The sequence below is a fragment of the Dipodomys spectabilis genome, unplaced genomic scaffold (genome assembly GCF_019054845.1).
Source record: "Dipodomys spectabilis isolate Male_0828 unplaced genomic scaffold, ASM1905484v1 ptg000335l, whole genome shotgun sequence".
Taxonomy (NCBI): domain Eukaryota; kingdom Metazoa; phylum Chordata; class Mammalia; order Rodentia; family Heteromyidae; genus Dipodomys; species Dipodomys spectabilis.
Window position 1 is genome coordinate 4,841,886 of NW_024871012.1, and position 19,953 is coordinate 4,861,838.

General features: G+C 54.1%; 1 protein-coding gene across 8 annotated transcripts in view; it reads right to left on the reverse strand.

Moving 5' to 3' along the window:
* Positions 1 to 19,953, reverse strand: part of Tle1 (TLE family member 1, transcriptional corepressor) — a 119,407-nt gene that overhangs the window by 17,280 nt on the left and 82,174 nt on the right. For 4 of the 8 annotated variants that reach the window (XM_042665587.1, XM_042665586.1, XM_042665584.1 and 1 more), the window contains exons 12-15: positions 18,610 to 18,754; positions 17,876 to 17,977; positions 17,415 to 17,605; positions 15,238 to 15,314 (exon numbers count right to left, since the gene is read on the reverse strand). In XM_042665587.1, the coding sequence (XP_042521521.1) occupies positions 15,238 to 15,314; positions 17,415 to 17,605; positions 17,876 to 17,977; positions 18,610 to 18,754 (515 nt within the window). The remainder of the gene's footprint in view (positions 1 to 15,237; positions 15,315 to 17,414; positions 17,606 to 17,875; positions 17,978 to 18,609; positions 18,755 to 19,953) is intronic. The other 4 variants (XM_042665590.1, XM_042665589.1, XM_042665588.1 and 1 more) reach the window with 2 other exon arrangements.

The following is a 19,953-nucleotide window of genomic DNA, read 5'->3' on the forward strand; positions in this document are numbered from 1 at the left end:
GATCAAGTTTCAAAGCCAGACCAGGCAGGAAAGTCTGTGAGATTCTTACCTCCAATTAACCAGCACAAAGCCAGAAGTAGAAGCGTGGCTCAAGTGGCAGAGCAACCAGCCTGGAGTGAAAAAAGCCAGGGCACAGCCCCCAGGCCCGGAGTTTAAGCACCAGTACTGATACACACAAATAGCCTTTAAGAACTAGTATAGAGTGGGCATTATAAAAACAGGGACAACTGGAAGAAGTTAAAAGAAATGCTCATCTTTTTCACTCCACATCCAAATGACAGAATTGCACACAGGCATGCTAAAGCCCACTGCTTTCCTTGTCTTATCCGAAGCATCACGAGAGGAGATCTAGAAGTGTAAACCAGAAACTGTAAGTAATACACGCACAATCCCTCCTTTCTCCCAGCCATCTTGGGCAGACCTAGGCTCCTTCTGGGCCTTGGAATGGCTCTTAGGCTCACGTGAACACCAGGAGTAACAGCCTAGAACTCCCTTTTCACTCCAACACCAAATCAGTGAGCACAAACTGAAAACAGACAAGGTGTCAGGGGTCTACTAGCCTGTACTTAAAATAAACACAGGTTACTGTTTTTCCCTCGTAAGAGCCAAACGGGAAATACATAAAGACTTAAAAAAAATTCCCTCCTCTTGATGAAATGACTAAAATACCTTAAACATGTGTTATATCCTCAAAAATTGGTTCCAATAACTAATGGTAAATGGCTTTTGACCCAAATCTTTAGCATATCTTCATTACTATTACAAGATCAAATATTAATCAATTTGAATAACAGAGCAGAGAATACAAACTAGGTAGAATGTTCTAGGTAATAAAAATGGGCATAGCTGGGCACTGGTGGCTCACGCCTATAATCCTAGCTAGTCAAGAGGCTGAGATCTAAGGATCATGGTTTGAAGCCAGCCCAAACAGGAAAGTCTGTGACTCTTAATCTACAATTAATTACCACAAAACCAGAAGTGGCATTTTGGCTCAAAGTGGTAGAGCACTAGCCTTGAGCAAAAAAGTGCTCAAGAACAGCGCCCAGGCTCTGAGTTAAAGCCCCATGACTGACCAAAAAAAAAAAAAAAAAAAAAAAGGATATAAAATGGTATGTCTCAAAATCCTAGGGTATGCATTTCCAGACCCCCCATAGATATCCAAAACTGCATGGTGTTTAAGTCTATTCTGAGCACCAGTGTTCACGTGCGTAATCCTAGCTACTCAGCAGGCTGAGCTCTAAGGATCATGGTTTAAAGCCGGTAGGTCTAGGCAGCAAAGTCCACGAGACTGCTCAGCCTTGAATGACACCGCTGAAGGACAGTGCCTTAGTTCTGAGTTCAAACCCCAGGACAACAAGAATTCTGGACTTCAAATAAATTCTCACAGGAAAAGATCACGTAGCTGATCAAATGGACTGGAAGAACACCATGAGCTGTCACTGATTTCCATGAAATGAAACACCCAAGTCACATGTGTATTTGGCAAGGACCCCCAGTCAGAGCCGGGGGGGGGGGGGGGGGAGGTGGTACAGGCCGCGGTGGGGGGAGGAGGGGGAGCTAGGCCAGGCTGCAGCATCCTCTCTGCGAGCAGCGGCCCAGGCGGCGTCTCCAGGTGAAGCCAAGTCCCCACCGCCACCCTTGCGGCCAGCCAGGGTTTTCTGGGGAAAGCTATTTTATCTTGCTTCCACTCCACAGCAGGTTCTCTGGCAGGAACTCGGCTTCTTATGGAGTTAACTGTTCCAGATTGAACTAGAGCACAAAGTACAGATAGGAGAGATGTCTGCTGGTCTTTGGAAGACAGCCCCCTCTCCCTCCCCACAGGGGTCCTCCTCTCTCACCCGCCCAGGAGACCCTTGGAGTAGACAGTGAGGTGATTTAACGTTGATTTGTGCTGCGGGAGGGCGGTCAGCTCTGTGAGCACTGGCCCCTCCCGGGAGAAGCCGGGGGATGTGAAACACAGTGCTGGGGGGCCGCGGTGCTGGCCCCGGGCTGAGCCGGGGAAGGCCACCGGGGAGCTTCCGAAGGACACACGCAGGGCAGCACAGCAGCAGGAAGAACAGGCCCACGGCGGCACAGCACGACCCCGTCCAACCCAAGAAAAGAGACGACTCCAGGGAAAATCCCCTGCTAGACCCCCGTAGGTGGGAGCGTGAGACAGACACGGAGGTTCTCTGCCCGGCTGTGTGTGTGGTCGGGGAGTGGGGGGGAGCGTGAGGTGAATTCCCACCTTTGCTGGACAGCTCTGGCTTATGCCTGTAGCACCAGCATTGAGGAGGCTGAGATCTGAGGATCGCAGTTTGGAGCCCACTGGGGCATGAAAATCCAATCAACCAGCAAATAGCCAGAATGGGTTCAAGTGGCTCAAGTGGCAGAATGCCAGCCTTGAGGGAAAACGCAAGTAAGAAGAGGAGGCCCGGCGCTAAAGCACAGAAAGCGCTGCCAGCATCAGCACCGCAGCAGGCATCAGACGAAACCAGGTGCAAAGTGAGGGCGTGGGAGGACTCACGGGTGGGCCGCACACACGGCGTGGGCTCAAGGCTCCCATCCGCGGGGGCGGGACGGCCGGGCGCCAGTGGCTCCCGCTGTCATCCCAGCTACTCAGGAGGCCGAGATCTGAGGACTGCAGTTCAAAGCCAGCCTGCACAGGAAAGTCTGTCAAATTCTTATCTCCAATGAACCACCAGAAAACCAGAAGCAGCGCTGTGGCTCAACGTGGTAGAGCACTCGCCTTGAGAGAAAAAGCCGAGGGACAGTGCCCAGGTCCTGAGTTCAAGCCCCAGGACCAAAAAAAATGACGCATGATTTAAAACTTAGGAATCACTTCTGGGCTTTGCCATTTAACATTTTCAGATTGCAGCTACCACAGGTACCTGAAAGTGCACATCCATACAAAAGAAGTTGAATATTCTAAGTGTGGCTCAAACCTAAACTCAGGAGGCGTGACCGTGCGTGGCCAGGCGTGACCGTGCGTGTAGGACGTCACGCACCAGCAGGTTCCACCCTGACCCGAGGGGCAGGCTGTGATCATGCTCGCAGCTGCTGGTGTGGTCCAGCTCTGGGCTACGGGCAGAGGTGGCGGCCTGGGTGGACTGCAGTGAGCGGTCACAGTGTGTTCACTGCGCTGTACATTCATCCCGACACAAGTTCTAACACTGTGATTTATGTATCTATTTAGTGCCAGGCCTGGGGCTTGAACTCAGGGCCTGGGCTCTGTCCCTCAGCTTCTTTGGCTCAAAGATAGTGATAGTGCTCTACCAATAGTTCTCCACTTCTGGCTTTTGGGGGGTGGGGGAGTTGGTAGTTTAGTGGAGATAAAAAGTCTCACAGACCTTCCTGGCCAGGCTGGCTTCAAACCGTACCCTGAGATCTCAGCCTCCTGAGTAGCTGGGATGACAGGCGTGAGCTCCGGCTCCGCCCCAGCCAGCTTCATTTCTTTCTTTATTTTTAACAGGTTGAAGGGATCCCCCATTAGATTAGGGCCACAGCCAGTTCAGGACGGTGGGGATTTGTTTCCATGGACCTCAGAGGCCAGGACCTGGCTGGCAGGCTGCTCAGCGGGGCGGGCCTGGGCTTGTGCGGAAGAGCTGCCTGACGGTAAGGGGTCAGGCTGACGGAAGAGGTAACCGCTGTGAGCTCTGGCGGCCCACGGCAGGTCTTCGGACCTGTGCCTGGCGGCCGGCGCCGTGGGCGGCCGTGGCTACTCAGAAGGCCGGATGGGAGAACCGTGGTTGGATGGCTGTTCTCTTTTCTGCTTATACCTGTTGTTTGTGTTCACCCACATGGGTCTTGAACTCAGAACCTCTCCCACTCAATTTCACTTATAGCTGGCGCTCTAGTAACTTGGGCCACATCTCTAGCTGGCTTTTTGTTGGTTAACTGGAGAGAGACTCACTCACAGATTTTCTGCCCTGGCTGGTTTTGAATGGAAATTCTCAATCTCTAGCCTCCTTCCTGAGTATCTAGGATTACAGGTGAGTGCCCTGATGCCCAGGTCAGAAGATGGTGGTTTGAAACCAGACCAGGAAGGAACGTTCTTAAGACTCCTCCTTCAAGAAGTGCTGGCCTTGAGCAAGAAAGCTAAGGGGTAGCACCCAGGTCCCGAGTTCAAGTCCCAAATACCAGCATACAAACACATGCACACACACACACAGCACCCAGTCCTGAGTTCAAGTCCCAAATACCAGCATACAAACACATGCACACACACACACACAGCACCCAGTCCTGAGTTCAAGTCCCAAATACCAGCATACATACACATGCACACACACACACAGCACCCAGTCCTGAGTTCAAGTCCCAAGTACCAGCATACATACACATGCACGCACATGCACACACATATACACACACACACCACTATCTTCAATCACCCAGCCAAGCAGCTGGGTGAAGGCATAGCTCAAGGGGTAGAAGGCCAGCCATGATCAGAAAAAGCCAACGTGACGAGATGCAGGAAGGGAGGAAGACGTGGGGTATGGGAATTAAGAAAGTGAAGGGGAGAAAAAAAACCCACAAAATTCGCCAGTTTGTGAGCAGGAGGAGATGTGGCTGGTTACGACTGACCGCGTGCCAGAGGGGCGGCTGCGGCCGAGCACGGGCAGAATGAACAGGCCTGAGCCGTCCCAAGGGCCGCCCGCAGGGGCGCTTCCACGGGGTGCAGCCCCACCAGCCTTCCGACCAGCTGCAGCGCTCAGCACCGCGGCCCAGTCCAAGCAAAGAGCCGGACAGACGAAAGCCGTCAGAACACGCAGACGCGCAAAGTGTGGAAAGCACGGTGGGTTTGTGCTTGACGGGCACGCGATTCGGGGCAGGACTGATGGGAAGAGGCCCTCCCGGCTCCTCGCGTGGGGACAGCCGGAACACAGGAGGGCAGAACCGTGCTGCACCGAAGCGGTGCCGCTTGCCTGAGCAGCCCGGCTCCTGCTAATACGCCGCGCCCTCTGCGGCCACGGACTGGTCTGCTGGAGGAGACAGAGCCGCCGCGGCAGAGGCCAGGCCACAGTAACGGGGGAGCGTGGGCCATGGAGGCGGCCACGCGGCGGGCCACGGGCTGCACACGGCTGAGGCGAAATCTTCTGCTCTGTTCCCAAGCCGGGTGCCGGGGGCTCACGCCCGTCACCCCAGCCACTCGGGGGCTGAGATCTGAGCATCGGGGCGACGTCAGCCCAGGCAGGAAAGTCGGCGAGACCCTCCTCGCCAGTGAACTACTACTCCGAAGCGGCTGCGAGTGGTGCAGTGGCTAAGCGGTAGCCTAGCCGTGAGCGAGCGGCGGAGCTCACAATCACATCCAATACCATCACTGGCTCTTTAAGCTCACTTCTACAAGGGAGGGCGGTAAGCCTTACTGTGTGGCCCAAGCTCTCTGCGGCATCTCACACCACCATGCCCTTCCGTCTGAAGCAGTACCACTCACTCCCCAGGTCCTCACCCCCCTATCTCCGCCTTCTGGCAGGACGCGCCTCCAGGACCGCGATCCTCCAGACACACCTCGCCCACAGCACTCGGCACACCGTCCTTCCCGCGGTGGAGGTCTTTGGGGCAAGGGAATGACCCGCGGCCCGCGGAGCTGGCCGCGACCAGGGGGCAGAACCTCACCAGCATCTGCACGCTAAGGCCTGGCGGGGAGAGGCTGGGAGGCCTGGCGGGGAGAGGCTGGGAGGCCTGGCGGGGAGAGGCTGGGAGGCCTGGCGGGGAGAGGCTGGGAGGCCTGGCCCGGTCATGTCCAACTTCTCCGAAAGGCGCTGGCAGCCACCCCCGTGGCAAAGGCCGTCCCACGGTTAAGGCCGTCCCTGGAGAGCTCATTTAGACCCCCCGGGAGGCGGAGAGCAGCTGTGGGATCTGGGAAAATCCGAAGGTTTCTGCTAAAAGAACCAAATCCTGCGGCTCCTGGACCCTGGCACGGCCAACATGGGGACCCCGCCCTGGAGAGCGGGGGGCCGCGTCGGGACCGGAGGGGGAAGGGCCGTCTGTAGTTTCAGTTTAGGCAACAGTAAAGATGTGGCATGGGGTCTGTACATTCGGGCTTCGTTTTCCTCAGAGCGCTCAGCCGAGGAGCTGCAAGCTGAGGTGTGCACGATGAAGCCATGTGGGAGACACTGCAGGAAAAGGGAGACCAAGAGTGTGTGCGCCAGCCTGGCCTCTCCTCTGACGGGTGGAGACTTCAGCGGACGGGCCCGAGGACCAGGGCTGGACCGGGCGGCAGGAGCAGCCCCGTCCCGTGCCTGGCCGCAGGACCACGCCGTGACGCACCCCTCCACGGATGGAGACCGTGCCCCTCCTCCACGTGCCCCAACACACAGCTCAGACCAGAGACCTGGACGCGGGGTCTGGGGATGGGAATGGCTGACGGCCTCTGAAATGGGGGGCGGGGGGGCTGTGCAGTCTGATCCTGGAGGATGCTCGACCCGAAAACTCATGATTAGGGGCAGGGGGCGGGGGGGAGACGGCATGAGAGAAATCAGATCTTTCTGACCTAACACCGGGAGAGAAGAGGCCTCAGGGATACAATTTACTTGCTTATAAGCAAATTCTTCTTGTCAATAGGACAGGATTTACTTTACAAAACAAAACAGAACTGAGGGTCTAAAGCCCAGCAGCTCTAGGTTCTCATTTCTGACAGGATCCTCCCTCCCAAAGAGCAGCACGCTGTGGAAGGGAGTCTGGGTCTACTTTCCTTTTCTCTTTCTCTCTAGGACCTAACACCTCTAAGATCCACACGCTCTAGACAAAGATCTACTAGCAGAGAAAATAAGAAGTGGCACTCTTACCACATGCCAGGGCATCCGCCTGAGGCTGAGACCCCAAGGATTTCAGCTAGACACCAGCCCAGCTCTGCCAGACACCATCTCCAACATAACCAGCACAACACAGGCTGGGTGCGTGGCCCAAATGGTAGAATGCCTTTCAAGAAAGCAAGCTAAGCAAGGGCAAGGTCTTGAGTTCAAACCTTGGCACCAAAGGGGGGGGAAGAGGGAGAGAGAGTGTGAAAGGGGGGGGAGGGAAGGGGGGGAGGGAAGGGGGGGAGGGAGGGAGAGGAGGGTGGAGCCTAGCTGATCAAAAACAGCTCCCCAGCCCAAGACGGCAGACAAGCCAGGTCCCAAGGCCTCCTTCCAGCGAGCAAGCCTTCCCAAGTTCCTAAATGTGCAGAGAATGGAACACGGGTGCAACGCGAGACCAAAGGCAAGCTGGGACTGTGGAGAAGAAAAAGACAGCCATTCCAAGACGTCATCAAACCCTAGCCAAGGAGCCAGCGGCTCACCCTCCCTGCTCAAGACACAGCCTCCGTTTGACCTCCTGGAATGAAGAAGCAGCCCTCCGGGTAGAAAAGCAGAAGCCCAACTACACCTCCCATGGTAATAACAAAGCACAGAACAGACCTCCTTTTACAGTCTGCAAAAGCATGCCGCAGACTTTTCCTAAATAACCAATCATAAGAACGCCAAGTTACCGTGATGGTTAATTTTAGGTGTCTACTTGATCTCGCCCAGAAGTGCCAACCTGGCTACTGAAACATGACTAAGGGGAGAAATTCAGCTGCCCACCACTGGGATCAGCTGATCTACCGAGGGCAAGGGGGGGGGGGGGGAAGAAGGGGGGGGAAGAGCGCACTCCCTGCTTAGGCTCAGGACACCAGGCTGAGGGTGGACGTTATACACCTTCTGATCCCTTATTTCTCAGACCTTCTGGTGGCTGACTGGAGAAAGGATTCTCACAGACGTTCCTGCCCAACCTGGCCGCGAGTCCTCAGATCCCAGCTTCCTGAGCAGCTGGCATCACAGGCAGGAGCCGCCAGCGCCCAGCTCATGCATGCATTCAGCTTCTACCCACCTACCCACCCATTATCCACCGACTGCTTACCTCCAATCTGCCTAAGCCTATCATTTATCTACCACCCACATTCCTTCCCGCCTCTCTCCCTCCCTGCCTACCCACCTCTCCAATACCCACCTGTTGTTTCTCTGAAGAACCCTGATACAGTCATACCAAGCATGCAGAGGACTAAATGTTTAAATCCTAAACACAGACAACACAGAACGGGAAGGAGTGAGGGGAGGATGTTCTCTGGCCACTGCTACAAAACATGTTTTCCTCAGAGGTAATCTTACCCCAAAGGCAGTAAAAACACATTCCTTTCCCTTTAGGGTCTACATCCAAACAGGTGCTTTGAAAGGCGTATTTACACACTAAACAAGTGGGTAGGAGATTTCTGAATGACATGTCTGGTCTGAAAACACAGGGTGGAGCGACCTGGAACTGACCTAGAATCTCCAACAAACCCGTTATCAGTGTGACTTTCTGCCACCTCCAGAGGGTCCTCTAGAAGATGGGAGCACCGCCTGGGGAGAGCACTGCCTGCGGGGAGCACTCCCTCCCGGGAGCATCGCCTGCGGGGAGCACTGTCTCCGGGGAGCCCAGGGAGCACTTCCTGCGGGGAGCACCGTCTCTGGGGAGTCCTGGGTTCGTCGCAAGTCTCAGGTTTCTCTCCCAACCATCTTCTCAAGGAGGGAAGACATTGCTTCAGACTAAAAATGAATTCTCATGAAGCAGACTGAGCAATACTAATTCAACCCAGCCTCCGGGGTTTGAAAATAAGGTTAAGATGGCTGCTTCTGAACCGATCCTGAGTCCTGAAGTGACAGTGGAAAATGGAGGAGGCTTCTTTCAAAAAGGCTGCACCCAGGGTCCGACCTCGGCGCAGCCGCCGTTTCTTAGCTGGGAACGTGGATTCCAGGGCCAGAAGCGTGACTTCTCTCACGCAAGGCCTTGTCCACCCAGGGAGGCCACGGGGCCGTGGTCTCTGCGGCCCAGGGTGCCCGACGCCAGCCCGCAGTGCTCCTGGGAGGGAGCTGAGCCTCCACGACGGACAGGGTCTCCGGGAGGCGCCAGGCCTCAGCGCGCCAGGCCTCGGCCGCTCCCGGCCCTTAGCCTCTTTGCGCCACCCCTACTTCACGCCAGATCCTCCCACAGCTGGAATGGACTGTGCGCCAACACAGCCCTTGCCCATTGCTTTGGACTTGCAGTTCTACGCGGCTGGCAAGAGGGGAAGAGCGGAGAAGGGGAATGCGCCCGTCCAAGCCTTCTCCACACCCACGTGCTGGTGGCTCTCGAGCTACTCAGAAGGCTGAGATCGGAGGATCATGGTTTGACACTCGCCCCGCCAGGCAAGTCCAGGAGACCCCTCTCTCCCCCTAACCAGCCAAAAACCTGCAGGTGTCGTCCAAGTGGTCGGCCGCCAACCTTGGGCACCAGTCGGGGACGGCTCCCCAGCACAGAGGTAAGCGAAGCTAATAAAACAAGCCGCTCGTGGGCTCAGCCCTCCCGTCAGCAGCCTGTCCGCCTTTCTCTGAACGGCTCGGGAGCCCCTGCTCTGGCATCTCCCTCACAGCTTCCTCTCCTGTCAGGAAGCTCAACACATGTATGTGCCTTATTTCCCCCTCTGAGCACTGATGTCTGCTTTGTCTCTGCTCCGATGGGGCAGAGCAGGTGATTCCTCGCACATGGGTCCGGGAGGTCCCCCGCCCACAGCGGGACTCAGGGAGGTGGCAGCATCCAAAGCCTGCTGGCAGGCAGCGTGGGGCCCGGCGCGCCTCCCAGAATGCCAGGGCCCCGAGGAAAGGCCTTGCAGTGCGCGGCAGTGTGTGAGCTGTCGGTGGATGATGGAGCAGCCAGGCCCTGGGTGGTCTTGGGGGTGGACAGGCCTAGCACCGTGGGTCCGTGTCTGCTGGACGTGACTACACCTGGCCAGGCCCTCCGTCCCCAGACACAGGCAGTCACAGGAGCAGACCCGAACCACAGAGAGCATCCCCGGCGTGGTCTCAAGGGGCTCGGCAGTAACGCCTCCCGCACCCCCGCAGGCATCACCCTGACCGCTTCCAGGCAGACCCAGTCCTTCCCGGGGACCAGTGTGCCTCACAGCCCCGCGCCGCCTACGGGACACCCGCTTCAAAGACAGCAGCCTTCGACTTTCGGGGAAAACCGCAGTAGGTCACCACGCATGCTTGGAGAATGCGCCGTATGGCAACGTTCCTTTATTAAAAGGCAGAAGCAGCAAATCTCACACTGGCTAATAGATTAATACTGACACAGCAGATCCGGGATCTCAGCAAAGTTGGATCATTCATCTCTCTGCTATTAATCCCACTTTTCTCATGTAATGTGACTCCCTCCAAACAGGAAAAGTGATGTTTAAAAATATATTCTTGCTGAGCACCAATTGCTCACACCTGTCATCCCAGCTACTCAGGAGGCTGAGATCTGAGGAGCCTAGTTCAAAGCCAATCAAGGCAGGAAAGTCCATGAGATTCTTATCTCTAATCACTGAAAAGCCAAAAGCACAACTGTGGGACAATGGTAGAGCAGCAGCCTAGAGCAAAAAGCTCAGGGACAGCACCTGGGCCTTGAGTGTGAGCACTAGGACAGGCAAAAAACAACAGAACAAAACCTGCAAGCCACATACCTCTGTTTGAGAGAAAACAGTGACAACTCAGACCCAGAGATCAAATGGCAATTTTTATCAAGACTAGAGAAATACCGTCACAGGTGAATCTTGGCACAGGTGAATCTTAGCATAGGTGAATCTTAGCACAGGTGAATCTTGGCACAGGTGAATCTTAGCACAGGTGAATTTTAGCACAGGTGAATCTTGGTACAGGTGAACCTTGGCACAGGTGAACCTTGGTACAGGTGAATCTTGGCACAGGTGAATCTTGGCACAGGTGAACCTTGGCACAGGTGAACCTTGGTACAGGTGAACCTTGGCACAGGTGAATCTTAGCACAGGTGAATCGGCACAGGTGAATCGGCACAGGTGAATCGGCACAGGTGAATCTTGGCACAGGTGGATCTTGGCACAGGTGAATCTTGGCACAGGTGAATCTTAGCACAGGCGAATCGGCACAGGCGAATCGGCACAGGTGAATCTTGGCACAGGTGAATCTTGGCACAGGTGAATCTTGGCACAGGTGGATCTTGGCACAGGTGAATCTTGGCACAGGTGAATCTTAGCACAGGTGAATCGGCACAGGTGAATTGGCACAGGTGAATCATGGCACAGGTGGATCTTGGCACAGGTGAATCTTGGCACAGGCGAATCGGCACAGGTGAATCTTGGCACAGGTGGATCTTGGCACAGGTGAATCTTGGCACAGGTGAATCTTAGCACAGGTGAATCTTGGCACAGGTGGATCTTGGCACAGGTGAATCTTGGCACAGGTGAATCTTGGCACAGGCCAATCGGCACAGGTGAATCTTGGCACAGGTGAATCGGCACAGGTGAATCTTGGCACAGGTGAATCTTGGCACAGGTGGATCTTGGCACAGGTGAATCTTGGCACAGGTGAATCTTGGCACAGGTGAATCGGCACAGGTAAATCTTGGCACAGGTGAATCTTGGCACAGGTGAATCTTGGCACAGGTGAATCTTAGCACGGGTGAATCTTGGCACGGGTGGATCTTAGCACAGGTGGATCTTGGCACAGGTGAATCTTGGCACAGGTGAATCTTGGCACAGGTGAATCTTGGCACGGGTGAATCTTAGCACGGGTGAATCTTGGCACAGGTGAATAGGCACAGGTGAATCGGCACAGGTGAATCTTGGCACAGGTGAATCTTGGCACAGGTGGATCTTAGCACAGGTGGATCTTGGCACAGGTGAATCTTGGCACAGGTGAATTGGCACAGGTGAATCTTGGCACAGGTGAATCTTGGCACAGGTGAATCTTAGCACAGGTGAATCTTAGCACAGGTGGATCTTGGCACAGGTGGATCTTGGCACAGGTGAATCTTGGCACAGGTGAATCGGCACAGGTGAATCTTGGCACAGGTGAATCTTGGCACAGGTGAATCTTGGCACAGGTGAATCTTGGCACAGGTGAATAGGCACAGGTGAATCTTGGCACAGGTGAATCTTGGCACAGGTGAATCTTGGCACGGGTGAATCTTAGCACGGGTGAATCTTGGCACGGGTGAATCTTGGCACAGGTGAATAGGCACAGGTGAATCTTGGCACAGGTGAATCTTAGCACAGGTGAATCTTGGCACAGGTGGATCTTGGCACAGGTGAATCTTGGCACAGGTGAATCTTAGCACGGGTGAATCGGCACAGGTGAATCTTGGCACAGGTGAATCTTGGCACAGGTGAATCTTGGCACAGGTGAATCTTGGCACAGGTGGATCTTGGCACAGGTGAATCTTGGCACAGGTGAATCTTAGCACAGGTGAATCGGCACAGGTGAATCTTGGCACAGGTGAATCTTGGCACAGGTGAATCTTGGCACAGGTGAATCTTGGCACAGGTGAATCTTGGCACAGGTGAATCTTGGCAAAGGTGAATCTTGGCACAGGTGAATCTTGGCACAGGTGAATCTTGGCACAGGTGAATCTTGGCACAGGTGGATCTTGGCACAGGTGGATCTTAGCACAGGTGGATCTTAGCACAGGTGAATCTTGGCACAGGTGAATCTTGGCACAGGTGAATCGGCACAGGTGAATCTTGGCACAGGCGAATCTTAGCTCGCTGCTATCATTTTGTGTCTGTGTCCCTACATTGTAATCCTAGCTTCCCCCATTTTTTAAAATTCGAACTACCAGCGGCCTTTGAGTGTGTGAGTCAGGCACTCTACCACGTAAGCCTCGGCTCCAGTCCTTTACTTCCTTTAGCTGTTTTGATAGGGTCTCATACCACAATGTTCCTCTGTAAGCCATCCATGGGGCTGGATGGCAGGCCACTGCCACCATGGTGGGCTTGTTCACTGAGACGTCAGGCTGGCCTGGAAAGGGATTCTCAGCAGAACTCCCTCCACCAGGTTTCACACAGCTCTGAACAGAAATAGGGAAGTTGCTCAGTAGCTAAAACCATTTGGCTCTAATTAGCATATTACTCTCTTCTGCTTCAAGTCACACTAGCGCGCACACATACACACACACACACACACACACACACACACTAAGGAATAGGGTCCAAACCACACGTGCCCTGCACACCAGCCGTCTGCCCTAGCACTGTAGCTCACGGCTTGCCTGGCCACTGCTCCTCCTATTACCCTCAAGACAGAGTCTCAGTGCTGGACAACTCTGTATACCTCTGACTCTTGGAGCTGGCTTTCCCTAACGCTCAGTCAACCTTGGCCTTAATTGGTCTATTAATTCCTCCAAAGATCTGTAAGCTAATATATACTATTGCTTCATGGGTGACACTATTCATTTGCCCTTTGTCTGCTCACCAGTCCAACTGGATTACAACAAACCTGCATTGTGAGGAGTCACAGGAGAAGTAACCACGCCCCCAGGGGGCCCAAGGACATGGGAGGTTGTCAGAGGACGTGCCTGAGCGCGTGCGAGGGCGCACACACACACACGCACACACACAGCAGCTCACCCGCACTCTGACGGTTACCAGCAACGTAGGTATTTCGGGGCACACCACCCCTCTTCCATCCATTTGTCACTGGGCCAACATGTCACCTGAAATTCTCGACAGCTCTGCAGACTCCCGGTGGAGAGCAAGTCTCATTTCGACGTGAGCCCTGGGATGGGAGGTGAGAAGGGCAGCCGGGCGTGTGCTGAGCTGAGCTGGCGGGAGGCCAAGAGGCCAGCGTCTCACCTAGCGGCTCACCTCGCGGGGGAACAGACCCCCCAAACCGTGGGGTGATGTGATGCGCAGGTAGCACAGAGGTCACAGCTGAGGGCAGCCGCATAAAGGCGGCGCGACATGACCAGAGACAACCACAGACGCGTGCCAGACTCGGAGATTCCCACCGGAAATGCCAGGCAGCGGGCGGCAGGGGAGTCTCAAGTTCAAGGCTGAGTATCAGGCTGTCCAGGGCTACACAATAACGCCTTGTAGTCTCCAAAAAGCAAACAAACAAACAAGGCGGGGAGGGAGGGAGTCCGGGGACAAGGTAAGTCCCATTGGGATTTCTTAGTTGGAAAGTCAACATGTCCAAAGGCCTGCTACTAACTTTACTATGGCAAAAGGCAAGAAGAGTACCTGCAGCATTTCAGACAGACGTACTTTAACATTGCTCTTCATGAAAGCCGAGCAGCTCACTGATGCTTTGAAGTCACAGAAAGCGAGTGGTTTTGCTTGTGATCAAACTGAGGTCTAAGTTCTGAGGGCTCCTGGGCCTCCAGCTCACTTCTCTAGCTCCCCATAAACCACCCCGTGTCTGACTGTTGCCACACAGGCTGACACACCCATCAACACTGTACTGGGGCTGAGTGCCGGTGGCTCACGCCTGTCATCCTAGCTACTCTGGAGGCTGAGATCTGAGGATCAGGGTTTGAAGCTAACCAGGGCAGGGAAGTCTGTGAAACTCTTAACTCCAAGTAACCACCAAGAAAATCCAGAAGTAAACATACTCAGATGAGAAATGACTTTGACTATGTGTTCAGTGTGTGTATGTAAGAGATAGAGTTGTGTGTATGTGTGTGTGCTTGTGTGTGTGTGTGAGTGAGAGAAAGAGGTCCTGACACTTCAGTGGGTTGTAGCCTACTGAGGAAAGACTGCTGTAACACCTACAACACAAGTGCATGTTGTCTATGAAAACTCTATACAACACTAGAAATAAAATCTACATGAATATACAATGATAAAAAAATAACCCCGAAGTAGAGCTGTGGCTCAAGTGGTAGAGCGCAGCTTGAAACACAAAGCTAAGGGAGAGGCCCCGGCCCTGGTTCAAGGCCCACCCAGCAGTGGCACAGAAAATAAAAAGAGAAAGGAAAGAGGACACTATCCAGGAGCGTCAGTGTAGGGTGCTGGTTCCCACAGGTCTGATCCATCAGATAATTTCTTTTCACCGAATAAGGAGAAGTTGGCACTGACACCTTTCACGTCGCTGAGACTGCAAAGAGCTCCTGACAGCTCCCCACCCACAGAACTGCACACGGGGTAACGCATCTCTGCCAGTTACCCTGCGAGCACGCGCCCAGGCACAGCAGCTTGCTGAAGAAGGTCAAGTAAGGAAGGCCAACCACCTCCAGCTCTTCCCTCCCACCACGTCCTCATCTCCAACAGCTTCTCTCCAGAAATAACTAGAACGCATGAGCTCACCCACAGGGAGAAGCCAGAGGCATGACACCTCCAGGCTGCCTATTTATAGCAAGTGTTAACACTCCTCAGGAAAAGACACCAGAAGTCTCCTTGGAAACGCCCATGCCTGTCCTCCCTTTGGAATTCCACCCTGCTGACACCACAGCCTTTGAAACAAGCCGAACCAGCACAGAGGTACTTACGGCTTTCCCCCGGGGATCCCCGCCAGGCTGGGAGGGATGGTAGGTACTCTCATGTGAGGAGGAGGATCAAACCCAACCTGGAAATAAAGAATAAAGCAAGGAAGATCCAGTTTATGCAACACAGACACTCTGTGAACATCCACTTTGCACTAGAAACGCATATGTCCCCCAACGCCGTATCAATAGGAATAGGATTTTTCACAAGGAAAGGTAGACTGGACGCCAGAACCACCTCTGAACGGCCCAAGACACGCTTCCTTGCTGAGAGACAGAGAAAGGCTTAGCCTCTCTGTGCAGAGCACAGGCTTCCAGGGGAGATCATGGGCACAGCAAGCCAGAGCGGGGCACTGGAAAAGCCAGCAGTGTGGACACTCTGGGCTACCGTAGGAGCTGTGCAGGGCGGTCGGTGCCAAGGGCATCTCCCCAACGGTGAGGATCAGAAGTATCCTCCTTCAAGTTCATGCCACAGAGTGTTCTGTGGAGTCCCTCTTGCTCCTGCATGACAGCAATTACTCCCTCAGTGGTTCCTCCACGCGGGGAGAGAACTCTGAGCTTTACTTGACATCGCCATCAATGGGAGAAATGGTTGCTGAAGAGGGCAGGGAAGGATAGTACACGGCACATTTCAGGTTGTCAACAGAGTTCAGTTTGCTGCTGGAAGTGACACTCCATTCCTTCTCTGATGCAACGCAATTCACTCTTCAAATGCAGTTTTGTACCTTCTTGGTCAAGGCAGGGAGGAAGACTCTGCCCACACGCCTTCAGCCTGCCCTTGTGTAACCCCATGTAACTCCTCTACTACCCTTGCTACTGCCTTTAGAGGCAGGCGTAGGCACATGCCTGCAGCTCACCCTGTGCCACCAGCTACTCAGGACACTGAGACCCGGGGAATGGTGGTGCAAAGCCAGTCCAGACAGAAAAGTCCACTGAGATTCCATCTCCAACAAACCAGCAAAATGCCAGACCAGAGATGTGGCTCAAGTGGTAAAGCATCAGTAAAAAAAAAAAAAAAAAGTGGAGAGACAAATCACTAAATTCAAGCCCCAGTACCAGCACCAAAAAAAACAAACCCCCAAATCCCCAAAGCTATGTCTTTTCCAATGTATTTCCCTTACATTTAGAGAGGGAGAAAAGAGCTTAAGAAAATGAAAGAAAGTAAAGGGTTCTGTGAGCTTCTAGAATCATTTCATTGCCTTCAAATAAAAAAAAAGTGCTTTGACATGTAATGACTGGCTGTAATGTAATGACTGACGCCTTCCTCTTGGCTGTATTGACATGTAATGACTGGCTGTAATGTAATGACTAGCTGTAATGACTGGCTGTAATGTAATGACTGTAATGTAATGACTGACTCCTTCCTCTTGGCTGTATTGAAATGTAATGGCTGACTGTAATGTAATGACTGGCTGTAATGTAATGACTGTAATGTAATGACTGACTCCTTCCTCTTGGCTGTATTGAAATGTAATGGCTGACTGTAATGTAATGACTGGCTGTAATGACTGACTGTAATGTAATGACTGACTCCTTCCTCTTGGCTGTATTGAAATGTAATGGCTGACTGTAATGTAATGACTAGCTGTAATGACTGACTGTAATGTAATGACTGACTCCTTCCTCTTGGCTGTATTGAAATGTAATGGCTGACTGTAATGACTGACTGTAATGTAATGACTGTAATGTGCTCCTGACTCCTTCCTCTAGGCTGTATTAAAATGTAATGACTGGCTGTAATGCCCCCCTGACTCCTTCCTCTTGGCTGTATTGACATGTAATGACTGGCTGTAATGTAATGACTGACGCCTTCCTCTTGGCTGCATTGAAATGTAATGACTGGCTGTAATGTAATGACTGACTGTAATGCCCCCCTGACTCCTTCCTCTTGGCCATATTTTAATGGAATGATCCCAGTACGTAATTCCCTATTACACCATGGAAGGGGTTTGGGGGAACATTTTTAATGTGCTTTGGTGGGTGAAAAGCCACTGTCCTCAGTCCACGGCAGGCTGCCCCACACCCATCACCAGCGAAGCCGCACAGCTGCGCGCTGCGGCCCCCCCAGCCCCAGCCCCGGCCCCAGCCCCACCTGCCCACCCCCCCAGCCCCGGCCCCAGCCCCACCTGCCCACCAACCCAGCCCCGGCCCCAGCCCTGGCCTGCCCGCCCCAGCAGCCCTACCATGGGGGAGCGCCCGTAGGCCACTGCAGCGGCGGCGGCGGCGGCGACACTCATCTGGGGTGACATGTTGTGCAGACTGGCGTAGGCCGCTCCGGGGCTGTTCAGCTCACCGTTCATGCTGGCATGGGCAACCATCCCAAAAGGAGCGGGGTACGGGCCGGGCACTGCCAGGGGGGTCCTCAGACCAGCTGCTGGAAGACACGTAAGGCGCTGGTGATTCCCAGGGCCGGCTCTGTCAACACCAACCAGTAATCCCGTGTCATCGGTTCGTGTCAACTCCAATTTAGACACTGGCTCTACCTGTCCCCACAGCTGGGTGCCAGGACCCCGGCCAAAAGCACAACCCGCACATTTCCTCACGGGCACAGGCAGCCTGGGAAGCCGGGGCAAGCAGGGTGAATCAGCACCAGTGCACCCGATTGAGACAGGGCAAACCAAGGCACGGACACTCCCGCGTTTACCTGACTTAATCTCAAAAGAAGATTTTCTCGATAAAATCCAAGATTTCTCCTTCAGTCCGAACTTTCCATTCCCTGGTACCAACTCCAAATGAAAACCAAATCCTAGATTTACGTAAACCAAAGCATGCGTTTAGGAGGACTGAGGTGGGGCCGGCCTTCCTTGGACTGAGGTGGGGCCAGCCTTCCTTGGACTATGGTGGGCCGGCCTTCCCTGGACTATGGTGGGTCGGCCTTCCTTGGATTCGGGTGGCCACTGGTTTTTCTCCCAGTGAGGAAGACCGAGTTTACACATCCCAAAGTCCTCACAGCCTGGTGTCTCGGGGAGGCCTTCCCCACTTCCACAGAAGGAGGGGTCGCCGATGCCCGAAGATGTGCCAACTGCAGGTACACTGCGGCCAAGACGCCGGCCCTCTCCGTCCTATATGGACGGCTTGCTAAAGGGCGTAGGTTGGGACTGATTACCAGAAGCTTTATCTGAAGTCCCTAGGATTTTAGATTATGTGTGTGAAAGGGAAAGAAAGACAAACCGATCACAGACAGTTGGGGAGCAAACAGCTGCTGAAACCCAAGGACAAACATCTGTTTCTTACTGTGCCTTTTTTTGCTTTTTCTTCCCAGACACAGGGAAGTGGGTGACTGCAAACGTGTTTCGTATTCGTGGGGAAATCGCACCACAAACGCAGCGCCACGTAGACCCAGCCACGACACCCAGCACAACAAGAGGGGTGCCGTACCGGCTTGGTTGACGAGGGGCTCCATGGCTGGAGGCTTGCCGAGGCCCGGGCGGAGGCCCGGGGTGGCGCTGGGGCCTGGCGCTGGCAGGTCGCTCCGAGGCGTGGGCGTACTGGATTTCAGAACGGGCGTGCTGGCTTTTTCATGCTGGTATCATTAAACAAATTAAATGAGTATTATTTTTAATCCAAGCCATATTACACAATTTATCACAACAGCAGCTGGGACACTGGGCACCTTCTAGCTACTCCCTCAGCCAATTTTCATAAATCCACACAATGTTGACAGCATTAACTCGTGAGCGAGAAATGCTGACCTTTCCTCTTCCTGCCAGAATTAAAACCAGAGCTGAGCCATGGAGCACGACCACACTTCTTCCTCCATCGGTCGTACTTCAACAACAACACAAGAAGAATTTCCCGTCAGCCTTGTGGACATTGGCCGGGTGCCAAGTCAGAATGGTGACCAGCCAGAGGAGAGTCCCCAGCCGCCTGGAGACGCATGCAGAGGCCACCAAGAATGGCTGCGGGGGAACAGGCCCTGGTTTTTTGCCTTTAGGTGGTGGCTCTGGGATGGAGACTGATAGACCAGCAGTTACAGGAGACACTAACAAGACACTAACACATGCCACTGGATGTGAGAAATACATCTGAAAAGAATGCCCAGCCAGGCACGGGTGGCTCACACCTGTCATCCTAACTACTCAGGAGGCTGAGATCTAAGGATCACAGTTCAAAGCCAGCCGGGGTAGGAAAGTCCAAGAGATTCTTATCTCCAATGAACCACCAGAAAACCATTAGTGGTGCTATAGCTCATAGTAGTAGAGCACTAGCCTTGAGCAGCACTCAGGCCCAAGTTCAAGCCCCATGATGGACAAAAATAAAAGAACACCTCCGGAGCTCTATGTCCCCTCCTGCATGGCTGCCCGGTCAGCACAGAGCCTCCTATGTATGGGAGACTCGATCCAGCCAGGGACTTCTGCACACTGAGCAGAGATGGGGTTGGCAAGGCCATCCTCTTCCACGGAAAGCAGCGAGTGTGAGTCCGAGACCACAGCTCCGCCTGGCCTTGGGCTTGGTGGGCCGAGTGCGAGTCACACACCAGCTCCCGGGAGCCTTGGACCCGAGGGCTGGGTAGTCCTGGCCAGTGACTAGGGTCCTTCTCCCCTTCTGAGAAACGGGACCGAACCTGGGGCACCGTGTGAGAGCGACAGGCGACCAGCTAGTGACCAGCACCACGGGAGCAGGGACATGACCACGTCTTCTGTGTTTTTCCTTCCGGCCAGTTGGGAGGGGGGCTGAACGCGAAGCCCCCAGCCCGCCAGGCTCACCGCTCGCTCCGCTGCC